Source organism: Carettochelys insculpta, chromosome 29 (assembly GCF_033958435.1).
Source record: "Carettochelys insculpta isolate YL-2023 chromosome 29, ASM3395843v1, whole genome shotgun sequence".
Taxonomy (NCBI): Eukaryota; Metazoa; Chordata; order Testudines; family Carettochelyidae; genus Carettochelys; species Carettochelys insculpta.
The window spans coordinates 12,693,451-12,717,581 of NC_134165.1; the positions used below are offsets into that span (position 1 = coordinate 12,693,451).

Sequence of the window (24,131 nt, forward strand, 5' to 3'; positions counted from 1 at the left end):
AAATACATGGAAGCCAGATGGGGAACTCTCAGTGACCTTTGTAAATCGGAGATCCCCGTCGGCATCACCGTCCCCCGGCTCTGGTTTGATTTCCGGGGGTGAGAGGAAGCATAGCATTTCCAGCCTGGTGTGCTATCTGACTGACAAAGGGTTAACAGCATATGTACAAGCTGCAGAAGGAACTGGTGGGGGTTGCTCCCTAGATGGAAGAGAGCTGGCGAAGGGGCCAGGAAGGTTGGTGATTTTCCCCCCCCCTTCATGTTTTCTTTTTTTAACATTTTGCTCTTTTGCAGGGGGAAGACAGCAGCTTTCTCACGCGCTTACTCCCGGCTGGAGCCGAAAAGCTGGAGGAAGAAGGAGAAGATGTAGACGATGTCCAGGTAGATATTGAGGGCTCCGAAGATGTATTCCTCAGGGCTCAGTGAATATCGGCGGTTCCCCATCAGCAGCTGTGTGTCGAATGCCAGGAACTAGGGCAGAAAGAGAGGGAAAATGGACATGCAGAGAGATTCAGACAATGATATCGCCTGCTTGGTATGGGCTCTTTTTGCCCCCCAGGATCCCCATCAACAACTATGAGAACTGCTTAATCACACCCGCTGTTAAAATGCAGCTGCTTCTTGGCTGGAGCTCAGTTGTTGTATCATACCCCACAACAACGCTGCAAAACTTTTATTATGGCAAGGCAAAGCAGTGGACTGGAATGCAGGAGACCTGAGGCCTTCTGGATGACTCGTGGAGGGGGATGGAGAGATATGGCTGTACTTCAAAAGGCGATCTGGCCTGACTCCCACTGCATCCTCCTGCGGTGCACTGGATTATTCCCATGGTGGCTGGAGAGGCAGCAAGAATTATGCACTGTTTGTTGGGATACACATCCTGGTATGACTCAGGGAGGCAGGTCACAACGGTGACCCAAACTTGCTTCCCTCCAGCCCTGCCTCTAGTGCTGAGCAATTCAGTTCCAGGTGGGAATCTCCATCCCTAATGGTTTTTAAGTCCTGGCTGGGAGGATTTAGTTGGGGTTGGTCCTGCTTTGGGCAGGGGGCTGGACTCAATGACCTCTTGAGGTCTCTCTCACCCCTATGATTCTATGTAGTGTAGACCTACCCCCAGGCCCACCAACAAGGGGCTTGCAGGTGCCCTGGGGCCCAGCATTTCAAAGTAGCCCAGAGCTCTGGCCACCGCTGTTGCCAATGGGTGATGGGCGGCAGCACCGTGGTCCAGGCGATGCTGAGGGCTTCAGGCCCTGCCCATTCCTTCCTTCGGAAAAAACCTCCCACCATATTTATATGCCAAACAGGCACCATACAGCAGCTGGTATTTTTGTAAGGCACTGGATCACCTTTAGAGCAGGGAGAGTGTTTACATTAGATCTTGTCATGCAGGTAAGGTCAAGAATCTGGAATGGGCATAATGTTTATACCGCACATCATTCATTCTGTACATTTTTGAAATCACCCCCGGGCTCTGCCTTGCCCAGTTTGCCGGATACAAGGTGCTGAGTTTCGGCCGTGTCCCTTGGGTAGACAGCTCCTCAGCAGGACAGGTCTCGTGGCCACACAGCTCAGGCTGAAGTGCGCTCCTTTGTTGATTTCATCCCATCCTGCACAATTATACCTACCCTAGTAATTCCTTAGTACCCACAGATTCATAGAATCCTAGGGCTGGAAGAGACCTCAGGAGGTCATTGAGTCCAGCCGCCTGCCCAACACAGGATCAACCTTAACTAAATCATCCCAGCCAGGACTTTGTCAAGCTGGGACTTGAAAACCTCTAGGGATGGGGATTCCACCAGCTCTCTAAGCAACGCATTCCAGTGCTTCACCACCCTCCTGTTGAAATAGTTTTTCCTAATATCCAACCTAGACCTCCTCTACTGTAACTTGAGAGCATTGCTCCTTGTTCTGCCATCCATCACTACTGAGAACAGCCTCTCTCCATCCTCTTTAGAACCCCCCTTCAGGAAGTTGAAGGCTGCTATCAAATCCCCCCTCACTTTTCTCTTCTGTAAACTAAGTAAGTCCAAATCCCTCAGCCTCACCTCATAGGTTATGTGCTCCAGCCCTCTAATCATCTTTGTTGCCCTCCGCTGGACCCTCTCCAATGCATCCGCATCCTTTCTATACTAGGGGCCCCAGAACTGAACTCAAAAACCCAGATGTGGCCTCACCAGTGCCAAATGAAAAGGAATAATCACTTCTCTAGATCTGCTGGAAATGCTCCTCTTAATACAGCCCAATATGCCATTCGGCTTCTTGGCTACAAGGGAGCACTGTTGGCTCGTACCCAGCCTCTCTACCACCTTTACAAATTTTCTTTGTCCTACTCCAGCCCCCTCTCAGCCACTGCTCGCCAGCATAGAATTTCTGATTGTCCCTTGCGAGTCCCATCCGAACAACCCCCATTTCTGTTGCTTTTCTCTGCATTTCCTCCACTTGAGCAATACCTGCCTGGTACCCTGCTGTCCCGACCCCAGCGCAGCATTCCAGGTGCAGTCATGCTGGTGCCATAAGAACATAAGAACATAAGAATGGCCATACTGGGTCAGACCAAAGGTCCATCGAGCCCAGCATCCCATCTGCCGACGGTGGCCAATGCCAGGTGCCCCAGAGAAGGAGAACAGAAGACAATGATCAAGTGATTTATCTCCTGCCATCCGTCTCCTGCCCTTGTTATGAAGGCTAGGGCACCATACTTTATCCCTGGCTAATAGCCATTTATGGACCTAACCTGCAAAAATTTATCAAGCTCTTTTTTAAACCCTAAGAGAGTCCTGGCCTTCACAGCCTCCTCGGGCAAGGAGTTCCACAGGTTGACTGTGCGCTGTGTGAAGAAAAATTTCCTTTTATTAGTTTTGAACCTACTACCCATCAATTTCATTTGGTGTCCCCTAGTTCTTGTATTATGGGAAAAGGTAAATAATTTTTCTATATTCACTTTCTCCACACCATTCATGATTTTATATACCTCTATCATATCGCCCCTCAATCGCCTTTTTTCCAAACTGAAAAGTCCCAGTCTCTCTAGCCTCTCCCCATATGGGACCCTTTCCAAGCCCCTAATCATCTTAGTCGCCCTTTTCTGAACCTTTTCTAATGCCAATATATCTTTTTTGAGGTGAGGAGACCACATCTGCACGCAGTACTCGAGATGTGGGCGTACCATAGTTTTATATAGGGGAAGTATGATATCTTTTGTCTTATTATCGATCCCTTTTTTAATAATTCCTAACATCCTATTTGCCTTACTAACTGCCGCTGCACACTCTCCTCCCTGCATGGTGGCTGGGTGACTATGCCAAACTGCACAGAAGGGGAGAACCTATTCGAGCACAGAGGTGAGCAAAGTTGAGGGGGGAGAGTCGGCCCCCTTGGAGTGGGTATGAAATTCATAAAGGGAGCACAGCACAATTGGCTGTTGGTCTCAGGCTTATCCATCTCATGAAAAGTATCAGACTACGTTATGGGTTTTGTGTGTGTGTTTTCATATTTCTATACCAACTAATAAAGTTTTCACATTCTACGGACTTATTTTCTTACACATGCTGAAAAGATTTTTTTTTTTTCACACGAACATAACCAAAATTTCCATTGGTTTGGATTACATTGGACAGGTTGGGGGCCCCCTGCTAATTGTGCAGGGGTGAAAAGTGGGGCCCAAAATAAAAGGTTTGCTCACCCCTCGCTAGGAATCAAGGGACCTGAATTGTATTATGAGCTTTTCTGCAGAGTTGGGCTAGTTTCTAAGTTTCCACTTCCAATGTCTGTCTTCTCTATGACCTTCTCTATGATCTTCACTGAATTCCTAGGCTGGGGTCAGCAACCTTTCTGAGGTGGAGTGCTGAAATTTGACCTTTTGACCTCTATGTACATTCCAAGTGCCAGCTGAGTGCCGGTTCGAGTGCCAGTGATACTTTTTAAAGTCACTAATAGCCCTGCTTACAACAGCATCATTAATACATAAATGAAGATGCCAAGGTTTATCGTTTAGGTGAAGGTTGGCAGCTTTACCTGGTCTTTTGTCAATTGGCAGGCGGCCTGGCTTTGAACAGCTCCCAGCTGCATGGTGGAGGAGGGGCGGAGCTGAGCTCCTGCCTCCTGTGCCGATAAAAATCGGCTCACGTGCCACTCTTAGAACCCGTGCCGGGGGATGCTGAACCCTGCACTAGGCCACACTATGCTTTTGTGGGGTAATGTGCGTGAATGTGAAATGCCAGCACAATTCGGTCTGGGACTCCTCAGCGGTGCTACTGTGACAACAATAACAATTGGCCATAGAGGCCTGCTCCTTCCGCCGCTGAGGAGCCAGCTGTGTACATTTACAAGCCAGTTATATTCCATTTGATCCTGGGCACATTTTACAGGCTGATCGTAAAACCTCCGAGTTCTTCATAGCTGACTTTATTAGCTATTAAACAAATTGCTCAACTGCTGTTGTTATTCCCAGAGAGCTCCACCTCACCCCGAAGTAGTTCTCCTCCTGACCTCCTCACCCCTTATGGGGGTCTGAAGGCATGTTCCTTCAGCAGGCACTTCCTGCTTTTTGAAAGGCAGACGTGACTCCGCTAAAATAAGTTAGGGAGAAGCGCTGGGAAGACAAGCTGCCTGGGAACTCCCTCATATACAGACTCACCTTTTGTCTTGGGGGTAATAAAAGCAAGCAGTTTTGACCCAAAAGTGTAGTCGCTTTGCAGGGGTGAGAAAAAGGGGGGGGGCATGGAGAGCTGCATGGGATGCCCCCCCCCACAACAGCTCTGTCAGAGCTCTTAGAATCACAGAACACTCGAACTGAAAGGGATCTCGAGAGGTCAACAAGTCCGGTCCCCTGCCCTCCCAGCAGGACCCAGCACCGTCGAGACCAGGGTGAGCAAAGTGGGGGGCAGGCCCCGTCAGAGAGACATGCATGCAGGATTGCCAGGTGCCAACTCTCTAGTGCTCTCTTATGACTGCTTCCGTGGCCCGTCTCTCTCTGGTCCCCCACAGCCTGGCCAGGATGCTGGGAAGTTCCATCCCCTTTGGAGGTCACAGGCACAGCTGTGCACCCCTGGAAATATCCAGGTTAAACGTTCCCTTGCCCCAGACACTGAAACTCCCCAGATTTCCTCCTACACCAGGGCGAGGAACCTATGGCCCACAGGCTGGATCTGGCCCACGAGGGTTGGAGGAAATTCAGTTACTGTTAGAAAAGGGGCCCCAGGGAGCAGGATTTTGGGTCCCCAGCTTCAGTCCCCCTGGGGCTTGCTTTCCGAGGCACCCCATGCCCTCCCAGGGCCTTGTAGGAATTCATTCTTCCCTCACACATGCACCCCTGTCCAGCATTGAATTTTTCTTCCCTCTGGAAGGGCTTGTTCTTCCCCCTTTGGCTCCTGTCTCTCCTGCACCCTACCTCCTGCCCAGACCCCACATCCCTGCCCCAGACCAGTCCCTGGCAGCCCCCTCCCATGCACTGAACCCCATGTTTTTACCCCACCCCAAAACCCCCCAAATCTACTAGGCTCTGGGGTGTGCTTGAAGGCAGTGAGGTGAATGTCTTATTTCTGCTTCTCATTGTGGGGGGACACATTTGAAAGAGGGAGCTATTTTATTGATTGAGTGATTCTGCTTCTCACTTGCATGTGGCCCCTCACTGATTTTTTTTCTGTGGCTCAGTGGCTCTTGACCCAAACAAGATTCCCTACCCCGTCCTATATCCAGCCAGTTTCCCCCTCGCTATCTCATAAAAGCACAGGAATGGCCATACTGGGTCAGACCAAAGGTCTATGTAGCCCAATATCCTGTCTTCCAACAGAAGCCAGTTCCAGATGGCCCAGAGGGAGTGAACAGAACAGGTAATCACAAAAATAGTCCCTTTCCTGTGATCCATTTCCATCCTCTGACCAACAGAGGCTGGAGACACCATTCCTACCCATCCTGGCTCATAGCATCGATGGAGCTGTCTTCCATGAATTTTTCTAGCCATTTATTGAACCCTTGTAAAGTCCTGGCCTCCCCATCCTGGGGCTTCCCACAGCTTCCTTTAAGGATCTGTCTTTTCCTTTCCAGCTCTATCTCGGGAACCTCACTTGTCCAGATCCTTCCCAGAAGCTCCTCTCTCCTTAGTCTCCCTCCTTTAGACTGAGTTCATGGGGTAGGTCGGAGTCAGCAGTCCCTTGCAAGAGCGGCACATGAGCTGATTTTCATCAGCAAACAAGGTGAGAGCTCAGCCTTGCCCCTCCTCCCCCATGCAGCCGGGAGTTTGCTAAAGGCCACACCGCCTGCAGATTAACAAAAGACAAGCTAACGCTACTGGCCACCACCTAAACCGTAAAGCTCTGCATCTCTGTCTGTGTATGAACAAAGCTGTTATAAGTAGGGACGATTAGTGACTTTAAAAAGTATCAGCAGCACTTGGACCGTACCTAGAGGTCAAAAGGTCAAAATTTCGGCCCTCCACCTCGAAAAGGTTGCTGACCCCCTGGGCTAGAGCATGAGGTTTCATTAGGGTTGAGGGAGAGCTGTCAGGTCACAGGCACGGCTTTAAGGGCCAGTCCACCTGTGCCGCTCTTAAGTCCCAACCACGGCCCCCTCCCTGCTGTGCCAGACCCGGTCTCTCCCCACTTCCAGGCACAGCTCTGCTGACACTCCTCAGTCTCAACCTGCAGCCCCCCACATAACCTCTGCTGCTTTGCCTTTCTCCTGAACCTCCTCCTCTGTCCTGATCTGCTCTCCCAGCTCTGCCGATGCCCCTCGCTCCCGGCAGTGACCTCTGCAAGTCCATCCCACAGCTTGGTTTAAACCCAGGCCACGAGATGCGGCCCTGACATTGTGGTAAAGACACACACACACTAGCGACTAGCCCCCGATGAGCCCATGAATCGCTATTTGCCACCTGTGTCTGGACATGAAGGCCTCTGAATTGAAAGTCCAACCCAGGGCCCCGTTACACTGCAGCACGACCGCCCTCTTCCCCTGGCTGGCCTGGCCAGGGACCGGTGATTTGCTACCTGATCAGTTTACTTATTTGGCCCAGTTCAAGGGCCCATTGTTGGGGACTCGGTGCCGCTTACCATGGTAAAGACGATCGCGCCCAGCACAGCATAGATCGCATGGAGCCACGGCACCTGAAAGAAATAGACAAACACGCCACTCAGCTTCCGGGAGAAACCAAACCAAACCTGCGCTCAGACCCAGCGTTCCCTGAGGGCTCGGGTGGCCACCCAGAGGAGATTCAGCTGCCGCCCAGCTGAGTAGCAGAGTGCTCGTAGCGTTACAGTGGGCAGCATGGGTTTCTCTTGGTGGTGCGCATCCATGCAGGCCTGGGTGCACATAACAAAATGTATTCCACCCCAGAGGGAAAATAATAGAAGGAACCCTGCGCCCAACATGGGGAGCACTGGGGACAAGGTGGGGAGCAGTCTGGCTCCCTGCCCCCAGAAGGGGTGTGGCCAACAGAGAAGGGGAGGGGCTTAGGGCAGCCAGCAGCCCGTGGCAGTGCCGCGCTCTGCTCCAGGTCCCTTTGAAATGCTGGGCCTTGGGGCAACTGCCCCGTTTGCCCCCCATCATGTCAACAGGCCTGCAGGGAGGCCTCAGATTAGGGAAAGCTGCATGGACACCAAGAGGCAAAGTGACTGGCCCTTCTTCAGCAGGGCAGTAGCAGAGCTGGGAGCAGACCCGCCCCCCATGTCTCCTGTGCCCAAGCCAGCATGTGACCCACCAGAGCACAATGCCTCCCTCAGGACAAGAGTCAGCGACACTTAGATCCCAGCGAGCCCTCAGGAGCAGCAAGTTCCCACGCACACCCAGGCCTGACAGTTAGAAAAGGGACCCTGGGGAGCAGGATTTTGGATCCCCAGCTTAAGTCCCCTGGGGATTGCTTTCAGAGGCACCCCACCCTCGCCCACGGCCCGGTAGGAACTTGTTCTTCCCTCCCACCCTGCCCAGCATGAGACTGACTCTTCCCTTAGCCCTGGGAGGAACCTGTTCTTCTCCCACTGCCTCACCCCTGCTTGGAATCACTCTCCCTCTCTTCCCTCCCGGGCTGAAAGTGACTTAAATTGCTTACAGATACTGTCATCTGGCACCACTGCCCCTTGAGTGGGGCTCAGGGCAAGGCACCTTTAAGAAATTTAAGTGTGGGATAGGTCAAAGGTTCCCAACCCTTTCACCAAACCGTTCACGGACCCCCTCGAAAGCCAACTGTGGCTGCTCCGTACGCAACAGTAAATGAAAAAGGAACCCACAACATCGGTTTTCAGAAAGCAACCCATAATATTATTGGAAGATATTTAATTTAAAAATAATAATGGATTGTAACTTTGCAAGTGATTTAAAGTTTATTTTCTATGATCATTTTTATTTCTGTTTTCTATTTTTTTCATGGGCCCTCTGCAATATCCTTGCAGACCCCCAGGGGTTGGGAACCACTGGGATAGAGTGATAACAGAGAGATAGCCATGCTAGTCTACATATGATCAAAGCAAAAAAGCAGGCCAGTACACTTTTTTGTTAGTCTTTAAAGTGCTATTGGACTGCTTTTTTGCTGGGATAGATTGAGGGGAGGCTCATGGCAGGGGGCTGAGGTCATTGGGGGCAGGGCTCAGAGCAGGGGATGACAGGGTGCAATAGTCTAAGCAGGGGTTTGGGGTAGTCATACACACAGTGCAATGGGGGTAGAGGGGCTTGCGGCTGAGACGGCTCCGGTTGGTGACTCTGTCCCACTCTGCTTCTGTTCCGGGTCCACAGGCACAGGAAGGGAAAGAGCTATGGATGTGGGAGCTGCTGCAGTGCTCCTGGCCCAATGCCTGGGACCCCAGCTGCCCCCGGCTCCCCGGAGGAAAGGAGAGGCCAGGAGTAAGGGGGCTGGACCAGAACTTCACACCCAGCTGGCCACCTTCTTACTGGGTTGCACCAGCTTACTTTCACCTTTGCCTCCCTCCCCTCCACGGTGCCAGAAGAGTTGCATCCCTTGCAATTATTGGCGGGGGGTTGGGGGCATGACCCTTCTTGTCCTCCACCCGGCTGCCATTGACTTCAATTGGCACGGCAAATGCTCGGCGGTTCTGAACATCAGATCCGCGGCATCTCCCACCAAGACTCCCCGCATCAGACACTGGCCTTAGCAGCTCCCTCTCCTCAGCGCCCAGCTAAAGCAAAAAGAGCGCAAGGCCATGCCCGCAGACGTTGAGAGGCCGGGGAGGCACTGGTTGGAGATCGGTGCTGACAGTTGCTTAAAGCAGCTGCCATCACAGATGAAGGCAGGTGTCTCTAGCCTAGAGGAATACGAGCAACTGCTGAAGAGTCCTGCACAGCTGCTATGGCCGGGTCGGATACGAACAACAGCAGACCCAAAGTGATCAGTGGAGGCTGCCATGCTCCAGGTGATATCCTCCGGTACAAGCATTTCCCAGTGTCCGCTGAGAGAACTGCAATTGAAGAATTGCAAAATAAAAGCTCCTTGATGGAGCACGAGACGTCAAAGCTGGGACGCCAGCACCCTCCTCTCCTCCCATTGCAATCAATTACCGTCATTAGCCAATGGTAACAGGATGTGGGTAGGGAACAACAAACACCGTTGTCCCATGTGAACGGTGTTGAGCGCCAGGAGCCGCTGCCAGAGAGAAAGAGACAGAAAGTGTGGCAAAGGGGAACAGGGCAATGGCCAGAACTAGGGGAGTGTGAAAAAAATCAGCAAAGAGCTGGCCATGGGCACATGGCTGTCAGGCTTTGCTGGCTTGATTCAAACACGTTGTCAGGAAGTCTCAGAGGCGTAGCTGTGGTAGGGCGTAGCTTCACAAACAACAAGCAGTCCTACAGCACCATGGTGTAACGTCTACTACACAGCAACCTCATTCCGGAAGAGCTATTCCAAAATAGCTTATTTTGAGATATGGCTGCTACACCGAAACTGCATTTCGAAACAGCACACAGCTATTCCGAAATACAGCGGTGACACACGACGGAGCCTATTTCGAAAGAAAGCCATTGGACACCTCTGGCTTGTTTCCAGATAGGCACCATTCGTCGTGCAATGTGGTTTACCGATTTCGAAATAAGCCAGCCGCTGTTTTGAAATTATTTCCAAATGGGGAGAGACACAATGAATCACATTTACACAAGAGCAGCTGGCTTGCCGATTGCCTCCTCCAGTTCGCTGCTGAGGGCAAGGACAGTGTAGTCAATAAACTTACGGGCAATTTCCTGAGTTCGTCTCAGCAAGCACGTTAGCTTTTTCTGAATGTAATAGGAATGGCTATGCTGATATTCACCTCCCAGATTTAAAAGGCCCGGCTGCTCATTAAACTCGGCAGTAGCAGGCCAGGACTCAGGGGCTGGACTAGATGACATCCTAAGGTTCCTTCCAGCCCTAGGATTCTATGACTGTGTTCTCTGGATGCTGAGCGCTTGGGAAGTCACCCAGGAGAGATTCAGGTGTCACCCAGTTGATTAGCAGAGGAGCACAGAACCTACAGCCAGCAATGTGCTTTCTTACTACTGGTGCACATCCGCACATGCCTCGGTGCACGCAACAACATTTATTCTGTACACAGATAGAAATAAATAGAGAGAACATGTGGGGTGGGGGAACGTTGGGGATTTTTTTCCCATATAAGCAGATTAAGTCACTGGGCCAAACATCCCGCTGTTGAGGGACACCGATGTACATCCAGGGTCCCTCCATGGAGTTCAGGAGTTACTCAGATCCTGCAGGGAGGAGAAATGGACACCCCAGGGCTGGACATTGGGCAGTTATTCATCAGTAAGTATATGCATTGCAGTAGCACCTCATAGACCAGGCTGTGCCCCCGTCCCCCACCCCCATGGGAGTAGGCACTGGAGAAACACCACAGAACAATAAAATAGGCCCTGCCTCAGAAAAGCTCCCATTCCACTGGCTTGAATCAAATCAGCAACACCAATGGACAACATGGCTCTGAGCAATGCTTTCTCCAGCCCCATGCTGAGTCGGGGGCTGGAACGTTGCCCTTGCAGCAACCGCTGACAGGACACCCCGAGCGACTCCTTTCCCCTGCCTTCACCCACACTTGAGGTCTGGTTCTGACACACGGGAGATCTGGCAGCGTAACTGTTTGCTTTCTTTGGCTGCGCGAGTATCAACATGATTGATGGTGACGGCTCCCCCAAGCTCCGAGCCTTTGGGTCTGCTTCCGCCCACCCTCTGTCTGCCAGAGCTCTCATTCAGTAATTTATCCTCAGTACAACTCCCCGGAGCCTGGGAAACGCTAACAAAGAGGGAAATGACTGGGAGTTTCAGTTCACTGAGCGCCTCCATTTATCACCCTGAGCTGTCACTGTGTTTGTTTAGCCGCCCTGTGCCCAGGTGCCCCACACTTCTCCCCAGCTTGTGGGCATCTCTGGGGATGTATCCACTTATGGTACCCACACAGAGATACCCACTTCTGGGCAACTAGAGGCAGCAAGAGCGACATACACACCCATAGGCAGCGTTCCCTGTAAGGTCGGCCCTTGAGTGGCCACTCAGAAGAGACGCAGGTGCAGGCCAGCTGAGTAGCTGAGCACCCACAGTGGCCAGCATGTGTTTCTATTGGCGGTGCACGTCCGCACATGCTTCAGTGCGCATAACAAAATTTATTCCGCCAACTGATGGGAAAAATGACAGTGAACACTGCCCACAGGTATTTACTCAGATTCTGGGGGGTGCTCACCTGCTGATCTGCACCAGGCTCCATCCCCTCCTCCAGCCCCAGATCCCGTGTCTGTCTACCCTCACTGCTCCCCCATGCCTCCAACATGCCCTGCATGATCCTGCACAGCTGTCTGCGACAGGCAGGTAGCGCTGGGAGGGGGTCGGAGATCTGATCTGCAGGGACAGCAGTGGGCAGAAGGAGCTGGGGAGGAGGAGTAGGTGCTGACTCCCGAGGGCTGCCAAACAGTGCTGAGCACCCACTATTTCTCTGGGTGCTCCAGCACCTGTGTACACACTGATGGGGACACACCTACTCGACAGGCAGCTACAGGGAAACACTCGCTCATTAAAGCTGTCGCTCTGATCCAGGTTACATTGATATCAACCCAGTATGACGGTGTTTGGTGGACGCAGCTGGCACTGAGATCAGAAGCGGTTGAGTCCCATGGAGATTACATCCAAATCATTCCATTGATCAGCTGAGCCCCGTCTTTGAAAGGACAAGGAAGTGGCCAAAGGGGAAGGCCCTTACCCGCCTTTAATCCTGGCGTCCAGAGAGGAGAGGCTGCCCCCCCCCCCACCAACCAGGAATCAGGCCACGGTGTGGTTTGCACCCTGGGCTCACCCACCTGTCCCTGAACAGCAAGAGCATCACCGGGGCCTCCCATGGAGGGACCCCTGGGGGTGGCCTGGGTTCTGTGGACAGAAGGGGGCACTTACATATTGGAAGGGGAGCAGGATGGCCAGGATGAGTCCGCTGAAGAGCAGCACCATGAGCATGACGAAGAGGACGCCCTGGTAGGAAGTGAAGTCAAACTGCAGAGGGGAAAAGGAAGGGGTGGGTTTTACTGGCTTGGCTTGCGGGCAAGGGGCATGCTAATAGGGTGCAAGAGGAGCTGGGGAGCTGGGCCCTGCATGCCCCCTGCTCGGCACTCACCCAGCCTCACACACGTCGCCCTGTCAGTCACCAGCCACCCTACAACAAAGACCCCTGCCTAGCAACCACCAGACCCTGTCTCGACCCCAAACACCCTCCCCAGCACCCACCAGACCCCACCTCGACTCCAAATCCTCTACAAGACCCTGCCTTAACCACACCCCCATATCCAACACCTACCAGACCCACTTAGGCCCCAAACTGCATACCCAGCTCTCACCAGACCTACCTGCACCCTAACCCTCCTATCTAGAACTCATCGACCCTGTACCCTTATCCCATAGCCCAGTACTCATCATATCACTCCTAAACCCCAGACCCTGCAGTCTAGTGACCATCACAGTGACCCCGATAATTGCAAACCTTCTACAGCTCTTTGCCCACCTACAGCCAACCCTCATACACCTCAGAACTGTCATCCTCCAGCTGCATCCCAAACCCACTGCCCCAGTACCCAGACCCCAACTCCATCCCTGTCAGACTCTCCCTCCTCTATTCCTGCCATGCCCCTAGCCTCTTTCCCAGAGCCGTACGTCCTGCCCAAACCATGTGAGCGTCAGCTCCTCTTTCCACATCAAGATCTCCCTTCATGCTCTGTGATGCATCTCCGCCCCTTACCCTAATGCTGGGACAGTCTCACCTTGCTCTGGAAGCTGAAGATGGTAACCGAAAGACACACCAAGGCTGTGATCCCCAGGCACAAGAGAACCGAAGTGGTGTTGTAATAGCTGCCAAAGTAACATGGAAACCACCTTTCTAATTAGATCCTATGAATGGATGGAAGGAGAGGGACAATTCGAAGCTCCAGGGGCTTAGCAGAGAGATTCATATGAAGCACGAGTTCTGTGGTCAGGCAATCAGGCCTTGGGAGTTGAGAATATTGTGCATTTCCCATACGACTAGACTCCCAGGTTTCCGGCTAGACAGGTAGGAGAAATGACGGATTTTCCTTCTGCTATAGATGGAAAGGGGCTGCTGGTATGGCCAGCCCTGAGCCTGAAATTTGCTTCCCTCTATAACCTCTTTGGCCAGCAGAAGCCTGGCTCTGTTAACTTCCTGCAGCACAGAAATTGTTTTGCTGGACAAACTCGATCTCAGAGTCCATATAATCCGATATTCCATCTCCAATAGTTCAGAGGAAGGTCTGAGAACCCTGTAGCCAGCAGATCATGAAGGCCTCCTTCTAGTCCCTACTAGAGATTGGGCTGAGTCTCAAAAGGTGAGATTTTATATCCCTTGCACTGCTCTTTCTTTGAATATTTAATCTGGCATATTTTTGTTATGCACGTACATATCCAGCTCCTCCTCCTTGCTCAATTCTGGATGTTTGTCAGGCATTTGGGAGCAGCTGGTTTCAGGCGGGAACCTAGGTGGGGATTTACTAAAGCTGTTGGCTGCCAGTGAAAATAAGTGCCAGTGCTGCAGAGTCTACAGCTACGGTTCCGCTACAGCGATCTGTCGACAGAAGTCATTGCTGGAAGAGATTTGCCAATAAAACTTCTGCCGACGGAGTGCAGCCACACACAAAAGCCGTTCGGGAGAGCGCTCTGCCCTGTCAACAGAGCGGCTGGACTGCCTGGCTGCTCTCTCGACAGAACAGACACCTGGAAGCACAGCAGCCAGGGCTGCCCATTGCTGTGGACGTCCTGTCTGTGGAGAGGAGACCCGTCCCCCAGAGCATCCACACAGCTTTTTTGTCGACAGGATCTGTCGACAGCAGCGTTATGTGTCATGACTGAGTGGCAGAACACTGCTGGCAAAAGTGCTGAGTTTTGTCAACAAATTGCCGACAAAACGTATTTTGTGTGTGGATGTTCCACCTGTTTTGTCCACAAACCCAGGATTTTGTCAGCAAAACTTCGTCGTGTAACCGTAACCACAGGGTATGTCTTCACTATGTGGAAGATTGATCCAGTCAGGGTCGATCTTCCGTGGTTTGATTTTGCGTAACTAATAGGAAAACTCAAAATCAAACTATCTGAGGTGGACAGTACACTCCTGTACTCCTCAATATCGCAAAGAGTAAGGGAGCTTGACGGGAGAGTTTCTCCCACCAACCTCCCTCAGTGAGGATGTCCAGGTAAGTTGATTGTAGCTACACAATTGTCATAGCTAGAATTGTGTATCAACAATCGACTTTAATGTCTAGCGTAGACCTGGCCTAGGCTCACGCAGAGTGAGTAAGCAATGAATGCTTGGAAAAGGGCCCAGCTCAATGGAAGAACGAAAGAAAGAAAATAAGTGTGGATGGGCAGAAATTCCAGAACATGGACCTAACTCTATTGATTTCAGTGGGGTTACACCTATACAGACATCGTCCCTATGTGTGTTAGGTTTTCCCTATCTCTGCTGTTCCTTTAGGTTCTGCAAGAAGGTGACATTATTTGCATTAGCCCATTGTTTACTGCATTCTGACACCCCTTAGCTCATTTTTCTGACTACCACAGACCCCCATGAATTCAGCACATACTTGTGAGGCCATTGTCACTATCAAAACAAAAGTGAATTACATGAGCTAGAGGAACAGATTCTAGCTAAGCTCAGCCAGCATCCTTGCAGTGCCCCCTGCTGGCAGAGATGGACTGCACTTGCTGGAAGCTCCGCCCACAGCCTGAGCTCCTCCCCTTTTCTTTCCATGAAGTGGGATTGCTACAGCTCCACACACATCTACTGGGAGAGGACGGAAGTGGCGGGGCGCTGAGACACCCCACAGCCAGCATTCCTGCTCTGCTCCTATGGTGCCTCCTGCTGGGAGATGCCACGACGGAAGTGGCAGTGGACTCCCCAAACACCAGTGCCCCTGCAGCACCATGCGGGGGGTGGGTGGGCTCTCTCTGGCACCAGAGTTGAGCTGAGCTGCCCCACAGCCAGCTGTTGGCAAAACACATGGGGCTCATCCCACCCTCCACCAGCTGCAGTCAAAGGAAGGGTCAGGTTTTGCTCAGCTCTTTTAACAGCTCAGAAAGGAGCCCAGGGCCGGTGTGGCTCAGATCATTCTAACAGAGGACGACAAGGGAGAGGCCACAATGAAGATCGGATGTGGAGCCGAACAAAGGAAGAGAAACCTGATGCCGATCTGACTGACCTACCTGGAGAGCATTCCAGTGAGATAGGACATGGAGAGAGTCTGGGGGAGTTGGGAAGAAAGAGAAACTGTCAGTATTGTGATATGTGCTTTGTTACACCACAAATAATTAATCAGACGTGTCCCATGCTTATCCTGCCTGGAGACAGTGAGGTAAGGGCAGAATGCTTGTCCTACAGGTAGGGCTGTCCTGAGGTGGGCATGGGGCTCAGGGAAATCTTCCACGCCACAGGCCCTACCCCTTCCCTGCTCCACCCCCACCTTGACGGTCACCCCAATCAGCCGGGCTGGAGTTTACCTGGGGGCAGGGGGTGGCAGCGGATGGCAGTGCCTCCCCTCACCCCACCTGCCCCTGGACACAGCGCAGTGGCAGCCTCTTCCACCCAGCGGCGCCCTCCTGGCCCGCCGAGCCCCAGAACAGAGGCCACTTCCCACTACTGCAGAGAAGCAGGGCTCTGCAGGATGGGAGGCCACAGCCCATTGGACCAGAGCAGGCTGTCACTCGCACCACCTACGTGGTGAGTGCAGGGGACCGGGGGGAGAAGAGGGGACCCCCTGCTGCTGCTGTTGCCTGCCTCCATCACGTGTGCCCTGCCCCAGTTAATCCTCTGCCCCTCCCATCCATATGACAGCTGGAGTGGCCTGGGGTGGCCACCCCACCTCATCCTATGGATGGGATGGTTCCGCCTGCAGGAGGTGTCCCTGTTCTCTTGCCAACTAAGGAGGTAGGCTACATCCAGGCCTATCCCAGTGGTGAGGCCACATAGGGTGGCCAGGTGATCGCTTTTGGAAAGTCCAGTCAACAAAGGTCACCTGACAGGGGCTTGTCAGATCTACCAGCTGGACACCTGACATCCAGTTACCACAAGTGGGACAGGTGGGGGGGCACTGGGTCAACACCCACTCCCACCCCATTCAGCCAGGGCTGCCTTCTATCTCCACCAGGTGATTGCAGCTCCCACGGGTACTCCACAGGTAAGTCCCTCCTGATGTGGGCGGGGTAGATGGGTGGGAGGGAAAAAGCATGAGTGACAGGAAAGAGGAGGAGTGGATGGGGCAGGGCTTCACGGGAAGAGGCGGGGCAGAGTCTTGGGAGAAAGACGTGGGACGGGGCCTTGGGAGGAAGGGGCGGGGCAGGGGAGCTTCCAACACTCCCACTGGAGAGCCCAGTCTTTACATATTCCTAAGTTGGCATCCCTATCTATATGGAGCCTGTTGGAGTCCTGAAAGGGCAGCAGAACCTATTCAGACCCGTTGACTGGAACTGCTGGCAGCAACAGGACTGCACTGCAACCTCGCAATCTGCTCAGTTTGGGAACCAAAAGGAAACTGGGGTTCCTGAACCACCCCTATTTTGCACTGCCTCCATTACCACAGTGCTCCACGTAGCGCTTGCTTAGTATGGGCAGATTCCCGGATCCAGCCAGAGACAGGCACCCATTCATTGTGGGCATCTTTCAACGACTCCAGTTGTGGCACCCAGTGTAGTGAAGAAGGCAGCAAAACCTCCTTAAGAGGTGCCCCAACTAAGTCTGTTTCTGGATGCTCAATGCGAACCATGAAGGGGTAAGGCCCACAAGAGGGTTTAATAGGGAGCATCCGAACCCAGAGGGCAAAGCGTGATGTTTTCATAGCCCCAGATTGCTGCATGGAACCCAGATACCCGCTGCCCCACCAGGCCTGCCTCCTCCGAATTTTTTTTTTTTTTTTTTAACAGTCCCTCCCTTTATCTCTGACTTATCTCATTCTAGTTCAACCAGCAGGAATTGGGTTTAAGGTAGCAATTACTGTACACAACTCTACCACCTATCTTAACTAATGGTCTCCTCCAGCCTTCGTCTCTATGAAACTTACAACACGCCAAAGGACAGGTCGGTCACCGTGCAGATACATTACTTACAAAAATGCTCAAGAGGATCAGGTTCCATGGAAAGTACCTCCTGCAAGCGACGTGAAAGGAGTCAGTCAGCAACGCTGCCCCGAGAGCGGCATCATTTCAAAGCGTTGCATTAATGGGTTGCCTCATGTGAATGTCATAATTAATGATCAGTGCTGCATATGCCGGTGAGGCAAGGCTGCGACAATTCTGCTGAGCAGCTTTTGTGTCGTGCCTAGGAGACTTCTACATTGCGACACAAATGTATCCACTATATTATAGCAAAGCACCCAGGAATTTCCAGGTCTGCCATATTTCTAGCATGATAATAAACAGCATCAACAGCTGCGCTGCACGGAGATAAAAACAGCATCACCTCCGCTTTTACAGCTACAGCACAACTTAGGCGCTCCTCAGCAAGTTACATCTCTGACACAGCAACCTGCAATGGCTCCATGTGCCAGCGCACAACCGCTCTGTGCATTGACACACACAACCACTCCAGGCACCAATACACAATTGCATCAGGTCTGCTGTCTAGGATCACCAGCTCCTACGACTCTCCAGCAAGGGGACATAACTGGATTACCTCTGCTACAGCCCAGCACTGAGACTGGATTGCAAACCCTCTGCACCCTACAATGCAGCATCTGAGCTGCAGCTGCTTGGAAACACATCTTCAGCATGTAAACCTCGTGCTAGAGCCCAGGAGGCAGGAATCTATAGGATCTGACCAGCGACAGGAACGCACTGGTACGTCAATTCCTGAGCTGTTTAAAGCAGAAGGAATATTTTACCTGGGTCCAGAGCAGCAGGCCAGGATCAAGTATGTCACAAAGAACACGGCACTGTGAGAAAGAGGAGAGAGATCGAGTTACAGAGGAAGAACCTGGTGCTGAGCGAGAGGTTGATGAAAGAGGTGGGAACAAGCTTGGCTTAAGACTGTTCCTGATGCATTTAGCTGCTTTGTACCAGGATGATGTACAGCAGAACTTTCTTAGAATACCCTGGGAGGTGGACTAACCGTCCAGATCCAGATTAGAGAAAGGCTGAGGTTTAAGACAAATTCTGAGGCTTGCTCTACACTAGGCAGGTAAGTCGATTGCAGATACATAATTCCAGCTATGGCAATCGAGTAGCTAGAATCAACTTATCTGTAATCAACTTACCTGGACATTTTCGCACAGGGAGGTCAATGGGGAGAAACTTTCCCGTTAACCTCCCTTACGCCTTGTGATATCCAGGAGTATCGAGGTAGACTGCCGACCCCAGATAGTTCAACTTTGCACGTCTTGACCGGCCCCTGAAATCAAACTCCAGAAGATTGACATTGACCAGGTTGATCTTTCGCGTAATGTAGACCTACCCTTAGGCTATGTCTATACTAGACCAAAAAAGTCGACCGCAGACACTCAATTCCAGCTATGCCAATTGTCTAGCTAAAATCGATGTATCTGCACTCGGCTAACTTGTCTATCTATACAGGGGAAGGTTGATGGGAGAGTTTCTCGATTTTCCACGTCCAGACTAGAAGTGCAACATCAATTGCAGTACTGTAGACAAGCCCCTAGAGCAGCGGTTCCCAATATTTTTAAGACGGGGACCCATTTTGATAATTCACTAAGACTTTCTTGTGACCCAAGGCAATTCAAAATCAGTCACAGAATCTTAGAATACTAGGACTGGAAGTGACCTCAAGAAGCCATCAAGTCCAGCCCCCTGCCCCAATGGCAGGACCAAGTACTGTCTAAACCATCCCTGATAGACATCTATCTAATCTGTTCTTAAATATCTCCAGCAATGGAGATTCCACAACCTCCCTTGGCAATTTATTCCACTGTTTGTCCACCCTGAGAGTTAAGAACTTTTTCCTAATGTCCAACCTAAACCTCCCCCGCTGCAGTTTAAGTCCATTGCCTCTTGTTCTATCCTCAGAGGCCAAAAAGAACAAGTTTTCTCCCTCCTCCTTATGACACCCTTTTAGATACCTGAAAACCGCTATGATGTTGCCCCTCAATCTTCTCTTTTCCAAACTAAACAAGCCCATGGGGCAGAGCTTCTCCCCTGGGAAATTTTTTTTTTAAATAAATCTTGATTTACTCCCCCTCATTCCCCTCCCACCCCCCCGGCTTAAACCTCTCGCAGCCCCGAAATGCCTCCTCACCGACCTCACACGAGCACCTCTGCTGCCCCCTGCTGCTCCTTTGCTGGGCCTCTGCTGCCACACAGCTTCCCCCAGCCCTTCTACTTCCTTCCCCCACCTGCATTGTGGGCAGTTCTCTGCTTTGCCGCACCGAAATGGGACTCAATTTAATTCGTTTAACGGCTGGATCCCTCCTACCGGCCATTAAACCAATTAAATGGAGTCCCATTTCAGCACAGCCGAGCAGGGACTGGAAGCCAGAGGAGTGAGTGGCAGCAAAGATGGGAGCTGCAAATGGTTCCTTAAAGAGCCACATGTGGATCACAGCCACCCAGCCGGCGACACTTAGAAAATCTAATGGCGACCCATGTTTGGGTTACGACTCATAGGTTGGGAATATCTGCCTTAGAGTGTGTCTACGCTGCAAAGAGAGTCCCAGCAGCAACTCTCACATGTACAGGGCAACGGGGCTCACTCATGATCCAGGGCTAAATATAGTGGTGTAGCAATTCCCACTTCACCTGGAGCGCAGGGAGGGTCTCAGATCCCAAGCTCCAGCCTGAGACCAAATCCCTCTCTTGCTATTTTAGCTCTGGAATTGCCTGATCTGGATCCAGGACTCAGCACTGCTGAGGAGGTTTATTGCTGCGTAGATGTAACCTAAGGCACTTGTATGCATAGGTACAGATTTTGTGGGTGCTCTGGAGCTGGAGCGCCCCTGGGGAAAAATCAGCAGGTCCTCAACAGTGTTCCCTGAAAGCTGAGCACTTGGGCAGCCACACAGGAGAGATTCAGATGCCGCCCAGCTGATTAGCAGAATGCTCACAGCTGCCCACAGCCAGCAGCATGTGTTTCTACCTGTGCACATAACAAAAATTATTCTGCCCATGGATGGAAAATATTATAGGGTGGCCCCAGGTGGAGGGCAGGGAGCAACTGGAGAGTCCCTACCCCCTCCAAGCTGCTATGACTTTGCTTGAGCACCCCCTACCTGCAGTGGTCCCACGGGCCTGGAGGAAGCCCCTGCCCACACCAGGCAGGGGTCTGCTCCAGCCCCTACTGGTTAACTGGAGCCGGTAAACCTCATTCACTTAAGATGAGATTTACTGGTTAACTGGTTAACCTATAACATCCATAGAATCGACCAACTCCAGAAAGTTGACCAGCAGGGTCATTCTCCATCCCTCTCCAGAACATCACATGGCCCTGTGGACAGTTATCCTGTAACAATAAACCAATCACCCCTCCTGCCCAAGGCAGCCCAGCAGTAGGAGAGAAGACAGGTTCCCAAGGCATTGACAGTAATCAGAGAACTGGCAGCTCATGTCTAATGAGCTAAATGTCTAAATTTTTGCAGGTCAGGTCCATAAATGGCTATTAGCCAGGGATAAAGTATGGTGCCCTAGCCTTCATAACAAGGGCAAGAGATGGATGGCAGGAGATAAATCACTTGTCTTCTGTTCTCCTTCTCTGGGGCACCTGGCATTGGCCACCGTCGGCAGATGGGATGCTGGGCTTGATGGACCTTTGGTCTGACCCAGTATGGCCATTCTTATGTTCTTATGTTCTTATGACAAAGGAACATGAGCACAGAGACAAACCTCTCTGTCACTGAAAAATGCACCGTCAATAGCTCTATGCTCTGCTCCTGCGGGAGGAAGCCACAGAAAGTACAGGGGACCAGAATAATCATGGGGCTGTGGAAAGAGGCTTCCCACAGAGGGAGAGCAAGGAGGACTTCAGTCCCGGGGAGGGGGCCTGCAACCAGCACCCTGCCATCCAGAGCCAAGCTTGGGCAACCCCCTTCAAAGGGAGGCACACAACCTACTTTGGGGTCCCAACCCCCAGTGTGAGAACCTCTGATCTCCTGTTTGTGCAGCCACAGTAGAACTTTGCCATCAGGTCTTTCTCATCAATCTGTAAAGGGATAGATTATGAGTAAACTCTTCTGCAGTGCCTAAGTGAATTAGGAACTTAAGTCCATGGGAGCCAGGCTTCAAAGCCAGTTGGGTGCTTTTGAAGATTTTACTCTGCAGCTTGGAAAATCCTATCAACTCCAACTTCTACTGAATTCACCCACACATGTAATATTTCAAAACTGCCTACCCAGTGGGACCTTAACAATACTTTGTTTAAAGTGCCTGGCAGCACATTAAGTGTTTTGGTTACATTCATCTCAGTACAGCAGCAAACACTCTAAGAAGTTTACATCGAGATTTCCATTGTACACTTCTTGTTTTTTGCTGGTTCACCTTTGTTCTCTTCTCAAAGGCGAATTTCGTCTCCTACAAGTGGGGGAGGTGGTCAGACACAGCAGAATGCTCGGGAGATGCGGTAAAAATGCCTCCAATTAAATTCAACTGCAATCCATTTCTGAATGGGGAAAGGCATCAGATACTCACTAAGAAGCCCAATACCAGGCCGGGTTTGACTGGACGTAACCTTTGACTGGCTCACTGCAGGGGAGAGAGAAAGAACAGGAAGGGTAAGGATCATGCAGCGGACACGGAGCAGCAATCACTTCACAGCCCATTGGCTAACCCTGTTCCAAGGCAGGAAGGGTGTTCTGGCTACAGAATGGCATATGGGTGATGGCCAACACGTGCCATGGGCAGGGTCTCAACCCCCGGAAGTGGCGGGGCCTCTGCCAGAAGGGGTGTGGCCCAGGGCAGTCAGCCCTTAGCGCCAGAGCACGGCACTGCCCCACTCTCCAGGAGCCGCATGGAGATGGTGCCGTGTTGCCACTGCATTTCGAAGGGGGTCAGAGCTCCTGGCCACCACGGCTGCTACTGCAGCAGCATCTGGGAGCCCTGGGACCCTTAGAAATTGCTCCCCTTATCCACACCCATTCAGTGAGCCTGCTACAAACCCCAGAACTCCAGAGCTCAAAGCATCAGCCACTAGCGTTGAGACTCCATAGCCCGTACCTCCTGCATCTCCACACAGAGGGGGACTGGTACCGCTCATGCACCAGTGAGTTACACATACACAGGAGCAAAAGCATTAGCGGCACAAATAGTTTAGAAGACTCTCTGATGCTGATTGTGCAGGGATAGGCTCTAAGAATTGTTTTGGCACATTTCTATGGCCTGTGTGATATGGGAACCAGACTAAAGGATCCCTTCTGAACCTGGAATCTGTGATTGATGTAGTCATAAGGGGTATCTTTTTTATGATGTTTCAACAGGCGGTTTTATCCCGGTGGGGCCAGTCTCAGTGCTGATGGGAAATTGAGGCACATAAGAGATTAAGTGTCTTGCCCAATGTCTCACAGGAAGTCCATAGCAGAGGCAGGAGTTAAACCTGGGTCTCTCATATCACTGCCTTAACCACTAGGCTAGTCTTCCTCCCCTGCCGAGGTTTAACTGATTGGAACAAAATGAAACTGCCTAACAGAAAGTCCCGTCTTGTGGAAGAGGCATTAGCTTAAGCTGAATAAAGAGCAGGTTCAATTCCCACCTGTCTCATTAGTTTCCTCTGTGGTTTTATGTACACTGGGCACAAATAACCCTTTCTCTGTGCGTTCTCCATTTAGACTGCGGGCTGTTTGGAGCAGGAGCTGTGTTTTGCTCTGTGTCTGTACAATGCCTGGCTCAAGGGGATTGGAATATCCGTAGCCATATTAATGATAATAAATGAGCCAACAAAGCACTGTCCAATATAAATTAATTACAGAAGCCTCACAAACACCCCTGGGAGGTAGGTCGGTATCAGGAGGCCCATTTTATAGATGGGAACACTGAGGCATCAAGAAAGTAGGAGATTTGCCCAGGATCCTGCAGTCAGTGGCAAAGCTGGAATTAGAAGCCAGGGATGCTGATTCCCAGGCTGCTGCACACTGCCTTGCAAAACCCAGGAGACCTCACGTGGAATTTCCTGCTCTCAATATTCGTTCTCCCCAAGTATGCATATTAATATGAAATAATTGTTGTCTAAAAGAGCCAGCTATAGAACTTCCCACCCCAAATGTTATACGCCAAGTCTCCTGACAGGAAACGAGTGCCAGCCTCTTCGACAAGTAGCTGAACTTCTTCAAGTGACGCTGATCTATTATTAATCCTATATGTAATATGAGCTACATGCATCCAAAACACTATCTTATCTGAGCTGTAGGGAGCATGACACCTGCCCACTTGAGTAGAGACAAGCTACTCCCAGGGCAGACCACCACAGACAGGGAGAGATGGCGAGAGGCAAAGGGGCCCCTGTCCTGGGGTCTGGCGATTCAAAAGGGCCCAGGGCTTCCAGGCACCACTAAGGCTCCCAGGCATAACCAGGGCTCTCAGGTCCTTTATAAATTGCCACACAGTGCACCCTGGGCAGCTTTGACAGATGGCAAAGAGAGGAGCAGCGCAGAATGACGCAGAGCTGAGGCCTGGCTGCCTCAGCACCGCCCCTCTACCCAATGCCCCGCCCCTTCTGCTGAGGCCCCACCCCTTCCAGG

General features: G+C 51.6%; 1 protein-coding gene across 1 annotated transcript in view; it reads right to left on the minus strand.

Annotated features, from left to right (window-relative positions):
• Nucleotides 1-320: 320 nt before the first annotated feature.
• FAIM2 (Fas apoptotic inhibitory molecule 2) overlaps nt 321-24,131 on the minus strand; it is a 32,841-nt gene continuing 9,030 nt past the window's right edge. The window contains exons 4-11 of the mRNA XM_074979888.1: nt 22,090-22,143; nt 18,342-18,392; nt 17,569-17,608; nt 15,673-15,710; nt 13,224-13,311; nt 12,367-12,462; nt 7,049-7,102; nt 321-470 (exon numbers count right to left, since the gene is read on the minus strand). Of these exons, the coding sequence (XP_074835989.1) occupies nt 321-470; nt 7,049-7,102; nt 12,367-12,462; nt 13,224-13,311; nt 15,673-15,710; nt 17,569-17,608; nt 18,342-18,392; nt 22,090-22,143 (571 nt within the window). The remainder of the gene's footprint in view (nt 471-7,048; nt 7,103-12,366; nt 12,463-13,223; nt 13,312-15,672; nt 15,711-17,568; nt 17,609-18,341; nt 18,393-22,089; nt 22,144-24,131) is intronic.